This window comes from Xenopus laevis, chromosome 2S (genome assembly GCF_017654675.1).
Source record: "Xenopus laevis strain J_2021 chromosome 2S, Xenopus_laevis_v10.1, whole genome shotgun sequence".
Taxonomy (NCBI): domain Eukaryota; kingdom Metazoa; phylum Chordata; class Amphibia; order Anura; family Pipidae; genus Xenopus; species Xenopus laevis.
In genome coordinates, this window is record NC_054374.1 from 112,281,007 (window position 1) to 112,299,785 (window position 18,779).

Here is an 18,779-nt window from a genome sequence, read left to right on the forward strand (position 1 = left end):
ACGCGCCGGCCCGCCAATGAAAGGGGCAGTTAGCTTAAACAATTCCAGTAAGCTAAAACAATGAGTCCTAATGTTTTTCTAGAGATACATAATCATAGTACCAATGATAACGTAACATTTTAAAAAACAGTTTTAAGTTTCCTACATATCTGTTCCAATAATCATCAAGTCTACCATGAATACATATATAAGAGAAGTGCTAACTGTATTGGCAATGTAATTACATGCAATACAGGTTTATTCAGTATGTAAAAACAGGCTTGTTGTTGCTTGGAATGTATTCACTTTGCCAAGTAAATCTTAATTGGATTCTTTTGATCATTTATAAACAAATTATTGAATTGTACAACTAAGTACATTTGTCCAGAACCAATAATGCTGCCACAGCTCACGACAGTTTTATAATAGCTCTGTTGAATGGTGTGGGGGGTAGAAAGGGTCAATATTAGCGTGGGCAGGGCTAACAAATTAATGTTTATTAATAGGAATAATCAGCCAATCACTATATCGTAGACCACTTTTTTTAATAGTAGTTTATAATGTTAGTCTACGTCTTACTGATAAAAGTCCTGTAAAAAAATAGCAACTATGCGAATTCCCCAGCGTTCTAACCCTGTCTCAGTGACCTTACTTTAAAATGTGTTTGTCATTGTCAATAGGTTTCTTTTTAAAACGTCCAATAATAGCAGTTTAAAAGATTCTTAGACTGTAAAGGATATGATTGTCCAAACTGTCTATGAGTTTTCATGCTGAATATTTAGGCCACACACATTAAGCTGGCCACAGTCGCAAAGATCCGATCGTATGAATCAACGTACTTTCCCATCTCCCGACCTGCCACTAACCATAAAGATCAAAGTCTTACCATTCCGATCACATAAAGTAGTAAAAGAACTGTTGATCAGCAATGTTCTGTCCCTGACAGCAATCGTATGAAAGTTATGACCGACAAAGCTAGTGACAGTCTCCCACTGAAAATCGTACGATCGGCAATACATGCAGAGATATTATCAGCAGACGACACAAATCTTTTAATCAACCAAACGACCGATCTCCGCCGGACGAAAAATGTCGGGACTCAATTCGTACAATCAGATCTTTGCGTCTATGGCCAGCTTTAAGGCTTCTCACTAGCTGAAGCTTTGGGAGGTTGCTTTCTGCCATAAAACAAGAAATTTTGCAATTTGATGTTATTTTGCATCTAGCCAGCCCTTTAGCATCCAACCAAAAGCCACACAAAATGTAAATAGTAAGAGGCAGATCTATCAAGGGTCGAATTTCGAAGTTAAAAATACTTCGAAATTCGACCATCGAATTAAAATACTTCGAATATCGAATTCAAACTTTTTTTCATCAAATTTGTCTGGTCTGTACATGTAGAAAAAGACAGATGGAAATATATAGATTCTTCTTGAGTACCTAATTCTTGAGCTAAAACGTGCATTAAAAGGGCCACAAAATGAAAAGCTCACAAAAGAGTGCATACTAGGGATTACTATGCAGCTACTGACCATGGACTTCTATGCTCTGCCAAGTCATGGGGCTCCACCAGGATATTGTGTGTGGGGGGGGACTCCAATATTGGTATAAATAACTGCAATGGGGATGATAACTATATTTTCAGTTGAAAATAATAAAGAAAAATATAATTAAAACATAAGGTTAATTAGAACAAAAGCATGTAGTGCCAGCAGTGGAGCAGCTATTTATTTTTAATGAGCTTCCTGTTTAAATAATACAAGTAAATTACATTTCAAGAAACCAGAAATAGCTGTAGCTGTCTTCATCTAATTTTGACTGTAAACAGTTATGCCTGGAATAAACAAGATATAAAAATGAATATGGTTAAACATTCCATATTTTATATACTGAACGTATTGCACCAGCCTAAAGTTTCAGTTTCTCAATAGCAGCAATGATCCAGGACTTCAAACTTGTCACAGGGGGTCACCATCTTGGAAAGTGTCTGCGACACTCACATGCTCAGTGGGCTCTGAGCAACTGCTGAGAAGCTAAGCTTAGGGGTCGTCACTAATTATCAAGCAGAAAATAAGGGTTGTCTGTCATATAAGATGATGCTACAGGGCTGATTATTAAATTCTGATGCTAATTGCACTGGTTTTTGTGTTGCCATGTACTAATTATCTGTATTAATTACTAATCAGCCTTATATTGTGACATTTACAGTCATATGAAAAAGTTTGGGAACCCCTCTCAGCATGCATAATAATTGACTCCACTTTCAACAAAAAAGATAACAGTGGTATGTCTTTTATTTCCCAGAAGCATCTGAGCACTGGGGTGTTTTCTAAACAAAGATTTTAAGTGAAGCAGTATTCAGTTGTATGACATTAAATCAAATATGAAAAACTGGCTGTGCAAAAATTTGGGTACCCTTGTAATTTTGTTAATTTGAATGTATGTAATTGCTCAATACTGATTACTGTCAACACCAAATTGGTCAGATTAGTTTGTTAATCCTTCAACTTCATATGCAGGTGTGTCCAATCATGAGAAAAGGTATTTAAGGTGGCCAATTGCAAATTGTGCTTCTGTTTGACTCTCCTCTGAAGAGTGACAGCATGGGAACCTCAAAGCAACTCTCAAAAGATCTGGAAAAAAAAAAAGATTGTAAGGGAATGCTACAAAAAAGCTATCTCAGAGGTCTAAACTGTCAGTTTCATCTGAAAGGAATGTAATCAGGAAATGGAAGGCCAGAGGCAAAGTTGCTGTAAAACCCAGGTCTGACAGGCCAAGAAAAATACAGCAGTGGCATATGAGGAGGATTGTGAGAATGGTTACAGACAACCCCAAGATCACCTCCAAAGACCTGCAAGAACGTCTCGCTGCAGATGGTGTATCTGTACATTGTTCTACAATTCAGCAAAATTTGCACAAAGAACATCTGTATGGCAGGGTGATGTGAAAGAAGCCCTTTCTGCACTCACGCAACAAACAGCTTGTTGTATGCAAAAGCTCATTTAGACAAGCCACAATCATTTTGGAGACAAAGTGCTTTGGACCGATGAGACAAAAATGTAGTTATTTGGTCATAACAAAAACCGCTTTGCATTCCAAGAAAAACACCTGCTACCTACTGTCAAATTTGGTGGAGGTTCCATCATGCTGTGGGGCTGTGTGGCTAGTTCAGGGACTGGGGCCCTTGTTAAAGTTGAGGGTCAGATGAATTCAACCCAATATCAACAAATTCTTCAGGATAATGTTCAAGCATCAGTCACAAAGTTTAAGTTACGCAGGGGTTGGATATTCCAGGCAATGACCCTAAACACACTTCAAAATCTACAAAGGCATTTATGCAGAGGGAGAAGTACAATATTCTGGAACGGCTGTCACAGTCACCCGACTTGAATATCATCAAAAATCTATGGGATGATTTGAAGCAGGCTGTCCATGCTCAGCAGCCATCACATTTAACTGAACTGGAGAGATTTTGTATGGACAAATGGTCAAAAATGCCATCATCCAGAATCTAAACACTCATCAAAGGCTATAGGAGGCGTATAGAGGCTGCAAAAGGAGGCTCAACTAAGTGTTGATGTAATATCTCTGTTGAGGTGCCCAAATTTATGCACCTGTCTAATTTTGTTATGATGTATATTTTCTGTTAATCCAATAAACTTTATGTCACTACTGTTTCCATAAGGCATGTTATATATTAAGAATTAAGAGGGGTTCCCAAAGCTTTTTCATATGACTGTATATTCTATGTGTATAGTATATTTTGAGTTGGTCCCTAAGCTCAGTAAGTGACAGCAGCACAGAACATTTGCAGTGAATCAGCAGAAAAGAAGACAAGGAGATACTGGGGCATCTTTGGAGACACAGATCTTCCCTGCTAAATAGTTGTGATTGCCTTGGACTGGTACAGAAGCCCAAAACATAATGTACATTTCTACCCTACTTCTTTAGTTCTCCTTTAAAGCCACATTTCACAAGGGTTCCAGTGCATGCTACTTTTCAGTCTCAAATACAAAAAAAAAATGTACTCTCTCTTTCAGTTTTTATGCATATATATATATTACTAAAGCTATCCACTAGACATACTGTACCTGCTGCATGAGATTAATTATAAATGTTTTAAATGCCATAATAAAGTTCAGTGACCCATACAAATGGATTTGGGGTGCACTATTGTTCCTTTCTATGTGGTAACTGAACTCTTTATATTATAATATTCTGATATCTAACAGCAGGAAGTACATTATCTATATATCCAAGGGGCTGCTGAGTACATGTTGCTCATGAGCCACTGGTTGGGGACCATTGTCTTAATGTAAACACAAGGACAGAGGAACTGGCTAATTGATGCTTTTATAGATTTTTTTTAGATAGGTGCAACATAGCCCAGACCACTCCCAAAAAGTGGACAGAGATATACTATTATAGATATATAGGGTGTGCACATTCAAAAAGTAATCATTACCATATTCACACAGTGGTATTCTTAAAAAGGGGTGATTCTCACTTCTGACAAGGGTGTCTTGTCACTTGTTTGACTTGGTATATGCATTATGAATTGGTGGTATGTAAATGCTCAAAAAACATGTTTTTTTCTCTTTAATATGTGAATACTCTTGATTCAAATTGATTGTAAGAAGCTTAATATAACTTAACTGATGCTTTTAGGCAGACATACTAGGTGAGCAGCAGCCTTAATAGAAAACTATACCCCCCCAAACAATGTAGGTCTCTATAAAAAGATATTGCATAAAACAGCTCATATGTAAAACCCTGCTTCTTGTAAATAAACCATTTTCATAATAATATACTTTTCTAGTAGTATGTGCCATTGGGTAATCATAAATAGAATATTGCCATTTTAAAAAAAAATAACGGCCGCTCCCTGGGATCATACGATTCACTGTGCACACAAACATACCAAACATGTTAGGTCACATGAGCCAAGAGTTGTGTCTTTTGCTTCCACACTTCCTGTTACAGTTAGAGCTGTAGTATTTCTGGTCAGGTGATCTCTGAGGCAGCACACAGACCATCACAAAATGGTGGCTCAAGGCAAGAGATGTAAAAGGGCAAGATTTACTTAAATATATAGACCAGTTTGATAAGATTCTTTAATATGCCACTTAATATAATGTAAACTATCTCTTTCTTAAATGTTAATTTTGGGGGTATAGATTTTCTTTAAATGCCAAATGTCAGTTGCTCCATTAAAAGTAGGTGGGTAGAGCAAGTAATTATATGTTCATACTGAAAATCAAGATATTCCTGTTCAGTCAACCACTTCTTCACTGCACAAATCTATTCTTATAACCCATAATCAGTCAGGCATGTTTTTTAAAATATCTTTATTATGCCAAAGGTAGAACAGCGAGTGATTGGGTTATTTTGATTGAGATGCTAGTGTGCTTTTAGCAGATATTCCAAAAACATTTTGTGTATGGGAACCTCTTTACACTGGACAACTCCATGTCATACTTACCGGGATAGCCACGCTCCAGTGCTCCCATCAGAAAGACCCTCCCCAAAGCTTTAAAAGCCCAACCCCACCCCCCAGTCCGGTGTTTATGGACCTTTCATTAAAAGTTGTATTGGTTATGGTCAGGCCCGGACTGGCAATCTGTGGGCTCTGGCAAATGCCAGAGGGGCTGCTATAAGGTCCCATAGAAAGTCAGTATTTAGTGGGCTGCTGGGGGCTGATTGGGCCTCTGTGTACCTGAAATGCCAGGGCCTATTTTAATTCTCAATCCGGACCTGGTTATGGTCTGGAATAAATACAGGTTCCTTAGTATTAGAGAGACGGGGAACTACACTAGGGATGCCATGTATCTGTAGTGTCATACAGAGCGGGGTCATGTAGAATACTAGTGATAGTATTTTTCCTTCCCCTACTAAATCCTCTTTTGCAGGTACCATGCTTTTGAGCCGTTTCCAAGAGTGCTCTTGTGGAAGTTATGCGGTTGGAATAAACGTGCTGGTATGTAGTAGGAGTAATTCTATGGAGAAGTGTTACTCTGGGTTCCTATCCACTTTTCTTTAAGTAAAGATAGTTCTCTCTTTTCAGTGGTATTGTCATGCTGGTTTTACACTCGGTATTATTACTTTGGTGTGGGTTCTTCCTTTAAGGAGTACTATTTCCTTTTCTTTCTGACAGTCCATTTCCTCTGAATATACAGAGTTTACAGATTTTCCACAAGGTGATTTAGGTCCACCTGTGGGGGTTTCATTCTGGAGTTTTATCTGGTATAGATTACACTCGGCTAATTTTCCTTATGTGGAACAAATTCCCTCCCATTGGGATATTAGCTTGCTAAGTCCCGGTAAGTATGACATGGAGTTGTCCAGTGTAAAGGGAAGATTATATCATACTTACCGTGATCTTCCTTTCATGGACAACTCCATGTCATAGTTACCATCCCTTTTTCGGTAGTTTCTAGAAGCTTATTACGAGACACCGGACTGGTGGGTGGGGTTGGGCTTTTAAAGCTTTGGGGAGGGTCCTGCAGATGGGAGCACTGGGGCGGGGCTATCCCGGTAAGTTTGACATGGAGTTGTCCATGAAAGGAAGATCACGGTAAGTATGATATAATCTTCCCTTTTCTAATCACTAATCATCACTTAGGCCTAATAGATAACTTCACATTATGCAATTAAAAAGTGTACAAAACAATACTTAACCCCCACTCTTCATGGTCAGCATTAAGCTGTGCTAAAAAGAACAAACCACTTCTGGTACAGTCTAAAATGATAGTGAAAACAAAAAAATAAAATATGAATATCAAATAAAGTTAATGTCAGGTATGGTTAATCATGTAATTACAATTGCAGTGAGAAATACATCAAAGCAAAGCAGTTAACTATTATTAAAATGCAGCTTAGAACATAATGTGCAGAAAGCAAATAATGTACAATTGTAAATGCACTGTGAATTCATGAAAGGTCTTGTAAATATCTCCTAAGAGTGTAAACAACTGCAAACTCAATACAAGGTTAAAAAAAAAATTCTAAATTCAGGGCCAGACATTCATTGCAGAGTACTGCACTTTGCAAGAAGGAAATGGAGTACAGGTAAGGGATCTCTTATCCAGAAAGCTCCGAATTACAGAATGGCCCTCTCCCATAGACTCCATTATAATGAAAAAGATCAAAATCCTTTTCTCTGTAATAAACAGTACATTGTGAGCCAATTAACAGATAGAGTTGTGTCTTTTGCTTCCACACTTCTTCCTGTTACAGTTAGAGTTGTAGTATTTCTGGTCACGTGATCTCTGAGGCAGCACAGAAAATATCATAAATGGTGGCTCAAGGCAAGAGATGTAAAAGGGCAATATTTACTTAAATATATACAGTAGGCCAGGTTGGTAAGTTCTTTAATATGATATAAACTATCTGTTGCTTAATTGGGGGTATAGTTTTCCTTTAAGATCTAAAATACTACAAATACCTAAAACCTGAATGTTCTACAAAGCTTCATAACAGTTTTTTACTGTGGCTAATAGGTATGATATTGTCCCATTCTAAAATACTCTGCGTGCCAATATTTGCAATTACCCATCGTTATTTTTCCCTGGAAAGCATTAAAATATAAATGCTAAAATGTTAAAGAAACTGCAACACAGAACTTCAATGAAAAGGGATGAAAACAACTTGAAAGGGCTGATCATACTGGTGCTTGCTTGTTTATACAATTGTTATTACAGGGTCTCAGAGTAATGCTTTGGTTGTGATTTGGTGGACTGTAGTTTATTTTTCAGAACATAAAAATAAAAAATATGTACAATTCCTTCCCCACTTGTATGTGTCTACAGTGGACGTACATGGTGATTTATATCTCAAGCAGTCAACCCTTATGGCAAAACTGCTGAATGATTGATAACTGAAAATAATCAGCTTGCGTGTGCTCAATAAGGCTTTCTTTGACTTAAACTGAACTATGGCATTGCCTTCCAAACAAACCCAGTTCCACAAAAAGACAAATCCATAGAATCATTTGCTTCTGAATCTGTTTATATGCATCAATTCCAAATCACAGCAATAGTAAATGAAAGGGTAGGGTAAATACAAACCTGTACCTACAGAGGGCTGAAACACAGAGCAAGTGACATCCATATATAATCGGAGATATAAATTGTTGCAATAAAAAGGTAAGCATTTTGAGGCATAATGAATGTTTAATGCAATGCAAATAAAGCAAATAGAGAAATATTTTAAATATATTATCAGGATCAGCACCTTCAACCATACAATGCACTTCCTGTAGAAATCACTCTCAAAAATGTATGTTTTTTGTAGAACGTTCAAAGTTCCAAAGTAAATTGAACAGTACAAGTACTTTTTTTGAGAGAGAACACATACTCACAAAGATGCGGCAACACCTAAAATACGACCCCAAACTGTATTTGTTAGGATTCCTAGATCTGTACATTCACACAGCTTTTCATTCACATAAAAAAAAATATTTTTTACAAGTATGTGTAATAATTCTTTCAAATGTAATATTAAATGGGCTTTGCACTTCCATAAGGGGAAAGGAAAATTGAATTTCTCTTCTTGAAAATAATTCCACAGAATGCAGTTTCAGACAGTATTAAGCATAAACTTGCACCGTTGCCCATGCAAATGATAAATACTCGATTTGATGTTTTGCTTTAGCCCCTAACAACATCCTACTTCACCATCATGTGCATCAACAATAAAAATGGCAAATCCAAAATTTATAAGGGCTTCCAGTAAAATCACATTTCATGGAAACACTCAAAATAAAATCTATAAAAAGGAAAAAAAAAGACTGTTTTAGCAGAATATTTGTATTTTTAGTACATTTGCACAAAATACATGTCTGTCCTTTCATTGTATTTGGTAGGAGGACTGTTTGGAACATGGCTTAATTTCCCAAAAAAAGGTATTTGTGTAGTCGCTGAAATACCCATTCCAATCACAAAAGTAGTGTTACACTAGATATTAACATGTGGTTTCTTAAGACATTATTCTTTTTAACAAGGGGCCATTATAAATGCTACAGCTAAAACCAAACTAATAAAAGCAAACTCCAGCAAATAAAACGCTACAGTTTAGCAACCATTTTTTTTAATGCAGGCTCAGAATTTTCAGATTACCATCACCGATCGTTTGTAGATTTTGTTTTTTTGCACTAATTATCTTTTTTCTGGGTCTGCAACTAAAACACTTCCACTGCTTTTAAATTAAGAAAAAACGCTGGCAAGTTTACTTAAGGGAAGTATTTACAAAACTGTAAATCCCATTGAACAAGATTTATATGGCTGGGATAATCTACGTGCCATACAATCTAAAACTTAGATCATACAATAGCTAACTTATGAATTTGCAAACCTAATTTAATAAAAAGAAAAACAATATTTGCACATTTTCAACGCAATGGTTGTTTCTTACACAGTCAATGATTTTTTTCTCTAACTTCTCTTTGGATGATTCACTAATATTTAAAAAATACAAGTTTCTTTTAATCATTGCTGTGAAAAAAATCTCTAACTGGATTTATTCCTTCCATATGAACGCTACTGTATATTGCACGCAGAACAGCATGGGTCATCTTTATCCGGTTGGGCTGCATAGTTCATTTGTCTCACTATTTCAGCAAAGAGCTCATCCACCATTGTTTTACTCTTAGCAGATGTTTCCATGAACGGGCATCCCCAATCCTCTGCCAATGCACGGCCCTCATTTGATGACACCTCGCGTTCGCTTTCAAGATCAACTTTGTTGCCAACCAAAATTACTGGCACTTTTTCATATCTGAAAACAAAAAAATGGGGGGGGGGGGGGGTAAGACAAGTTAGTTTAACAGCAATCACAAAGAAGAATCCTCAAATAAACCTTTTTGTTTTCCATCATGTATAACTTCACTGCTATAGAGGTTCACATAAAGAATATAATAGATTCATATTTTTTGGTAAAATCAAAGAGGTGTTAAAACCCAAACTAAGAAGAATGATTATGACTGGCCAATGGTATTCCAAGGACAGCAACATATTATAGATCTACAGACACATAGAAAAATTAGGTACAGCACAATGCATTTTTTTTACTTCTTTAATATACAGATATTTACATTTTGCAGAACAAAATGCAATATGCCCCTACATGTATCTATGCTCATACATTCAATCAGAATCGGGGACAAATTAATAGGGCCTTGTGAGAGACGATTTTGGAGGATCCAGTCTTAGGTAAACCTCAGTCGTTTATGGGGTATTTATCAAAATCTGAAAAGCTCTCATTATTTTCTGAAAACTATTCGATCAAATCTGCACTGACTTTTTCCCCTATTTATGAATACATTTTCACAAATTTTCTTGTGCGGAATAAGTCACAAAAAAATCAGAATCCTACGGATTTTGTGCCTGAAGGCTACAATTTTTTCATAAAAATTCCCCCAAAAGCAACAACCCCCTAAATTTACTTTACTTCTCGTTGTTGAAGTGTGTGGTATCACCATGCCTAGTCTGACACAGAAGGGGTGGGGATTACTACTGTAGTTGCATTTATCAGGGTTATCAGATAAAACACTTTTGTGTCTAACCACTATTTTTTTTTTTTTCAACCAATAACAATGATTGATATTTATTAAGACAATGATCAATCCACAACAAACCAACCCCTTTCTTTATGGATCAGTCACACTAATAATAATCCTATAATGCTTGGTTTTGAAGATAGTGGATACAATCCAATACAATTAATGAATATTAATCCATGTGAAACAAATTGTTACATTGCCCATGGATTTTTATGCAATTCAATATCCACAACTAGGGATTATTTTGGCTACTTTGAAATATGGGTATATAGCATATATTATACAATAAAGGTAGCAGAGAAAGCTGAAAGTGGATGATTTGTTAGGAACGTGTTTCCATTGTGATCAGCGGTGTGGTCATGGAATTGCTGTTATGAAAGATAAATAAAAGAAATTGCTTAAAGGGGTGGTTCACCTTTAAGTTAATTTTTAGTATGTTATAGAATGCCCAATTCTAAGCATTTTTTTTAATTGGTCCTTATTATTTATTTTTTATAGTTTTGGAATTATTTGCCTTTTTCTTCTGACTCTTTCCAGCTTTCAAAGGGGGGGGGTCACTGACCCCATCTAAAAACAAATGCTCTGTAAGGCTACAAATATACTCTCTACACAAACCCCACATTTATTGTTCCTCAGGGACATAGTTTTAACTTGAAGTTATTTTGGGGATGTTAAGCTTGCTTTTTTTGTCAGTTTCCTTTATATACTTCAACCCACCCTAATTTTATGCTTACCCTAAACTTTATGGGACCACACAACCACAGCACAAATATTATTACAACATGTTTTTACAGGAATACGTAGCTATGTACACCATGTAAAACCCAACCTTCAACATTAGCTTGATCACAAGAGTCTTCATATAATAGTGTTTCCACTACTGCAAAACCAGTTTAGCTTCATTGTATGTCCTGAACACTTCTAAGCATGTGCCTAAGCACCACTTTTTCAAAAGACTCTTTGACAACCTCACAGAAAGCTATAGCGGGGTGAAACATAGTTGGCAGTCAAAAGAGAGAAAAAGCAAGTGACATGCAACACCCAGGACACCCTCCAAGCTTGTCCTGTAAGAATTTTAGGAATTACCTGATAAAACAGATATATGTAGAGAAACAACCAATCATCAGTATATGGGGCAAATTCAGTAAACGACGAAGAGCCTAACGCTAGCGTGAACGGACGCTGGCGTAAATCCGCTAGTGTTACTTCGCACCCTTACGCCTGGCGAATTTGCGCAACGGACGTAACTATGCAAATTCACTAACGCGCGAATTATTCTAAACGCTACCTTTTACGCCAGACTTCCTTCACCACCTTAGACCAGGCGAAGTGCAATAGAGTAGATAGGGATTGCTTCAAAAAAAGTTCAACATTTTTCTAAGTCCCAAAAAACGCTGGCGTTTTTTCATTTTTTATGGGTGATAGGCTGAAAAAGATCGAAAAAATTTTGGGGCTACCCTCCTTCCCCCCTACATTTCCTAACTCATGGCAACTTAACTATACAGTGGGCACATGTGTAGGGCAAAATAAAAATTTTATTTGCTGTTTTGAAGGTTTCCCAGGCTTGTGTAGTGATGCTACATATACCTCCATTGTAACTTCAATTTGGCGCCGTATGCAAATTAAACATCGCTAGCGTAACTTTGCTTGGCGAATTAACACTAGTGCAACTTCGCAACCTTACGCTTCCCCTGAGCGCAACTTCGGATTTTAGCGACTTTGCGTAGTGCTGGCGAAAATACGCCTGGCGAAGTGCGGCGAAGCGGATGCTGGCGCAATAACGAATCTTAGTGAATGTCCCACTATATGTTTTACTTCAATGGCCATGAATAATAACCTAGATGGGAAAACATTGGCTAAAACAGTGGGTTCAGGACAGACCAGTAACATTACATGCTCAAATAATTACATGGTTTAAACAGTGTTTGTCAATTTGGAGGGAGTGAGAGGCCCAGGGTAGTAAAGGGATAAACAAATTACTACTACTTAACCAAAAAACCTGGACAGAAAAAGAATCGTGACATAATCAGTGAACATTGCTTGTTGGGGATGCCCACCAAACTGTCATAAAAGGAGTATTTATAATCTAGGGAAAAGCATAAAATTGTGGTTGCAATAAGTGCCATCACACATTGCATACCTTTGATCAAAAGGTTGCCATACAGTGACTGGCAGATGTATCCTTTAGAACGATTCGGCAGCTTATCTGTCCATGTATTGGGCCTTCTGATGGGTCTCACTGGCCGAAATCTGGCCAAAAATCTGACAGCTATCGACCAGGCTTCTAAATGTAAAAAAAAAAAAATAATCCCCCATACTATAAAAATATATAGTAAAAACAAATTTATTTTATGCATGAAAATATAACTGATTTGAAAAGTCCTATGTCTCCTGAACAAGCCAATACCAAATATGTACACTACCAAAATTCCAAAGTGCTGCTCCATAGTTCAGATTTCAAGGATAAAAAATTCCACTAAAGATGGCCATAGACGCAACAATCCAATCGTGCGAATCGTGGATTCGTACGATTTTCGGACCGTGTGTGGAGAGTTCCGACATTTTTCGTCCGGCGGAGATCTCTCGTTTGGTCGATTGGACAGGTTAGAACATTTGTCGGCTGCTGATAATATCTCTACGTGTATTGCCGATCGTATGATTTTCAGAGGGAGACTGTCACTAGCTTTGTCAGACATAACTATCGTATGATTGCTGTCAGAGGTAGAACATTGGCTGATCTGTTCTTTTACTACTTTATTTGATCGGAATGGTAAGACTTTGATCTGAATGGTTAGTGGCGGGTTAGGAGATGGGAAAGTCCGATCGTACATTGATTCATCGTGACATCTATGACCAGCTTAAGAGTAGGTTTACCCCAGCAAACCATACATATTTACAAAGTACCGATTCTAACAAATCCAAAACAAATACATTTGTCTTTCTACTCCAAACTACCCAGTCAAACCATTTTCCTAAATTTACGGGTTTTCATAAACTTTTCTGACATTTTTGGAAAAAAAATCACCTCGGAAGCTTCCACTTTTTTAGTATCTTATCCCTCACATATCATTAGGTACCAAGATAAATCACCCTACAGGGGCCATGTTTCCACTGAACAGTTTGATGCCCAATATTCATAGTATCCAAGTATGTGGCCTCTATGGGCCCCAAAAGGAAGACACCCCATATTATCTATCATTCCAGCTACTGCAAAATCAAAACATTTACCACATTTTATGCAAAAAAATGTTCACCCCAGAAAGTCATATTTTTGGAAAGTACCCATTCCCCGAATCCAAAATAGGTAAATATCTTTTTCTACTCTAAAGTACCAAGCCACAAAGCTTTCCAAAATTTGTTGGTTTTGATGGAAGTTTTAAAATAAATTGTTGGCCAGGGTCCCCCCCATACAATAATTGGGACCACAGAGGGTTAACTTTAGGTGGGCTCTGCATGTTACACTTACTTGATTAGCAGGGGCCTATGCTGTCAGTGAGCTGTCAACTTTGGAAGGCATGGGAGGAGCACAGGTGGCTGCATCTTCTTCCAGTCACAGCATTTTCTTCTCTTATTGGTCACATCATTTTAAGTCCCGGTAAAGCGGCATGGCAATTGGATGAGCTGGAGGGGTAGTTCAAACCTCACCTATCCAATCCCTGAGCAGCTCAACCATGCCTTTGTGACCAATAAGGGAAGGGAATAGAACAAATATGCCTCCACCTGTGCTCCCGCCCTCCCTTCCGAAGTCAGCAGCCCTCAGAAAGCAGGGGGGCCCAGCTGATCATGTAAGTGCAGCGCCCCCCCCCTTTACCTTCCGGGCCCCGTACAACACTCCTCCTTGTCATCCCCCCCCCGATGGCAGCCCTGGTCATAGTGTTTACTCTTCATTCCAACTCAAAACAACTGAATATTGGCTCTCCCTGATGGTGTTATCAACCATAAAATATTGTTAGAATTCTTTTCCATGTTAAATATTACTTAAATATTGATTTGTAAAATGTATATTGCTATATTACTCAAACAACTATTTCTTATGTAACCTTAATTTAATATATATCGTTATGAAAAGCATGAAACAAGAGGGTGATTTAGACAAGCGGTTTGTTGACAGATCTACTGATCACCAGCTACATGTCTACTGGTAGATCCCAATCTACCTTTTGGAAACCACTGCTGTAATGCATCTACTTGTATCCCACAACAGGTAGATACCACCAAAATCTACCCACGTCTAAAGCCTTTAACCACTACAAGGAGCCGGCCACAGCATAACTACTCTATGTCATGGTAAGATTGTTTCAAGTATAAATATCTTTTATTGTCATGTATTTTACTTCTAACTCAAATGTCAGTATACAGTACATTAATAAGGATTGTTAATGTTTTATATATTTTTGCATTCTGTTTTTTTTCTGGTGCTAGTAAGGAAATATCTCAAATTCCATCCGTGTGGGGGGTTAATAAATTATATATATATATATATATATATATATATATATATATATATATATATATATATATATATATATATATATATATATATATATATATATATATAGACAAATACAAGATTCCTCTGCACTCAACCCATTATCATGTGGTCACACCCTCATTGCACCCCCGACTAATGATTTTAAAAACTAGTGGTGAGCACAACTTTCCCTTGTTTGTTATAGTTCTACAAGAGCAGTGACCAGCTCTATGTTGTAGCTCCCACCCCCTCCAACTATAGTCAGGTGATCCCACTGGTGTCTAATAAAAGGGCAGCCAAGTTTGGGAGTTTTACTTTGAAAGCAGCTAGTAAGTTGCAGGTAAAACGTATTCGTCCCTTTTATAAAATGTATAATGAAACCATAGAATTCTTAATGAATCAAATGAAAATTGAGCATAGGACTGGCCAGATATGGGATGACTTTGACGTAGTTGGCCAGCTTAAATATATTGCAATATATGGACAAACAATCCCTGTTTTGTTTAAAGGGTAAGGCATTTTTCAGTAGCAGTATGCACAAAATGTCTCTGTCTTAAATATATTGATAATGGGTTGAGTGCAGAGGAATCTTGTATTTGTCTATATGTATTTTGTGGTCACACCCTCATTGCACCCCCGACTAATGATTTTAAAAACTAGTGGTGAGCACAACTTTCCCTTGTTTTATATATATATAAATATATAAACCAATCTTAAAGAACCGCACGACACAGGACTTATTTGATGCGAAAAAGTGGTAAAAAGTTTATTCCGACGTTTCGGTTCAAATACAAGAACCCCACCTGAGGAAGGTTCTTGTATTTGAACCGAAACGTCGGAATAAACTTTTTACCACTTTTTCGCATCAAATAAGCCCTGTGTCGTGCGGTTCTTTAAGATTGGTTTGTATGCAGGAAACTTAACCAGCACCCAGGCAGCTGTTCATTATGAATGGTGTGCTCCAGTCCAGGATTCACTATATATATATATATATATATATATATATATATATATATATATATATATATATATATATATATACCCTTGATAAAGGCCCCAATGTGGGCCGAAACGTTGGTTTCACGAGTGATGACTCAATAAACACATTTCAGCTTGAAGAGTGCTGGTCCATACTTGAATTTTATCCTATACTTCATTGACCAAGCACCCGACATCGAAACAATCGAGTAAGAGTGCGGGTACAGTTGGACTTTCTATATATATATATATATATATATATATATATATATATATATATATATATATATATATATATATATATATATATATATATATATATATATATATATATATATATATATATATATATATATAAATATCCAATAAGTACCTGCACTCTTTCTCCAACAATCAGCTGGGTGCTATGGTCAAGTAGAATGCATAGTTTTCAAAGTGGACCAACACTCCAGAATTATGTGAATGAAGCAATTTTATTGAGACATCACTTGTGTACCCAACGTTTCGGCCCTCATTGGGGGCTTTATCAATCCTTATTTATCCTTGATAAAGGCCCCAATGAGGGCCAAAATGTTGGATACACAAGTGATGTCTCAATAAAACTGGAGTGCTGGTCCACTTTTAAAACACACACACACACATAAGCTTCTCTAGTGAATATGAACAGGGTGTTCACAATCTTGCTACTCAAACAGCGAGCATATCTGGATGCAAACAAACTGCACACACACACACACAACAATGGCAGGATAGTAGTCACATATGCTTGCTGTGTATTAAATCAAGATGCTTTTGGGCCTGGATTTGAATGCATTTTGAACTGTCTAGGGACAGCAGAGAATTTGTGAATAACATGCATTAAAGAAATGTGAATGTTTATTTAAAGACAGGTTGAGGAGTTGTGTTTGTATGTGTATCTCTATGTATATTTCTATGTACACACACACACACTGGGGCTGTGCAGCAAAGCCACCAAGTAAAAAGCTGTGCAATTGTGCCCAGTGTGTGAGATCTCTCTGAGGCGTCTCATTGTTCCCTGGTGTAACACAGAGCCAGACATAGTAGGTGTCTCTCCAGTCATACTGCAGGGACTCTTATTCTGTCGCTGGTTCATCTGAATATATAAAACCTGAGACAAAAGCAGGAAAGAAGGAAGGACGAGCTGGTGATTAGACACAGCAGAGGAGCCTACACGAGCCGCTTCCAATGGGCAGTAAAAGGGGCAACAGGGCTGTATAGGGAGAGCCAATGAGAGGCCAGACAGGTGAGACATGCAGGGACAGCTGGGCAGCAGTTTACAGAACAAAAGTAACTGGAGACATAGGCCCCTTTGTTCTGTGCACTAGTAAGCGATGCGGCCCTACACCTGCTGCTCATCGGAATGCGAGAGTTGTAGTTGAGCAGCTGGAGGGCCGCACAGCGTCCAACCCGTCCCGACTCGCCTTTTCACGCGGATGATCTGGTCCCTCATGGGCTTGATGTCCTGGAAGCTCTGCTGGTTGACCAGGCTGTAGACTAGGATGAAGCCCTGTCCGTTCTTGATGTACAAGTCCCGCATAGAGGCGAACTGCTCGGTGCCGGCCGTGTCCAGGATCTCCAGCACTGAGGGGGACGAGTCTACCTCGATCTCCTTGCGGTAGAAATCCTCAATGGTCGGGTCGTACTTCTCGATGAATGTCCCTGTGACAAATTGCACGGTCAAGGCCGACTTGCCGACCCCGCCGCTTCCCAGGACCACCACCTTATACTCGCGCATCGTCCCCCTCCGCTCCCTCACAGCGCGCCGCTTCTCCGCCTCCCCCTCCGTCCTCGCCGCCCCTCCTCCTCTGCAGCGGCTTCACGAGACATGGGAATAAGGCCGGGCTACATGGTCCCGGTGCCCGGAGCTCCCCTCTACCGGAGCGCCTGTTATTCGCTCATTCACCCCACAGTAACTCGCATTGGCCTCTATCTGCCCACTCCCCGCTTTGCCACTGCGCCACGCCCACTCGTCTCGTCATTGCCCTCGCCTCTTTACCATTGGCTCCTTCACCTGTCGCCTTAGCAACAACCGGCCCCCAGGAACACAGGGAAGAGAACAGGTCAGGCAGCGCCAAAACCGCCTTCTGTTACCAGGCTGCTGTGAGGAGAAGAAGCTAACGTTTGTCCTCAGCGGCAGCCAATCAGAGTGGAATATGTCTTCAGCGTCACACTCACAAGCCAATAAAAAGAGACTAGTGGTGCAATTGAGTTTGAAATCAAGTTGCCTGTGCCATTATTATCTCACTGTGTATAATATGAGAACCTACTGTAGTAAACGTAGAAATATTAGCGCTCCATTTTTGTAATTCTACCTGTTGTGCTTTAATTGGGTGAATACCTGAGTTACACAGGGAACTTGCTAAACAATTTGCCTCATATTCAGTTTTGATCCAGGAATTACTTTTTGCTGCCCTTGGTACCTTGCCTTCCTGAGGCAAATTTTTCAATTCCCCTCACTGGATATTGTAGAAAGGATTAGAAGTCAGCACTCACCCTTAGGGTATAATGGACAGTGCATACCTTCCAACATTTTGGAAGTAAAAAGAGGGACAAAAATTTTTTTTCGGATGTAGCGCAGCAAAATTTTTTGGTCACTTTCCTTTCTGTGGCCACACCCCCTAATTACCATGTTCATTTTACAAAATTTAGCAGGTTATGAAAGTTTGAAAATATTTCTCCTTATCTAAAAAAAAATTTTATGTCTAAAAATTGTTACAAAGTATCTTATTTGCACCTGATAGCTGTTCTGATCTCTGCCAAAAGACAATTAAG

At 38.3% G+C, this 18,779-nt stretch overlaps 1 protein-coding gene across 1 annotated transcript; it reads right to left on the reverse strand.

Moving 5' to 3' along the window:
- Positions 1-7,968: 7,968 nt before the first annotated feature.
- On the reverse strand, positions 7,969-17,903 carry rap2a.S (RAP2A, member of RAS oncogene family S homeolog). Its single transcript, NM_001087246.1, is given in 2 exon segments — positions 7,969-9,753; positions 17,429-17,903. Coding segments are annotated over 2 exon segments (552 nt in total). The 5' UTR covers positions 17,743-17,903; the 3' UTR covers positions 7,969-9,515.
- Between the last annotated feature and the right edge of the window lie 876 nt (positions 17,904-18,779).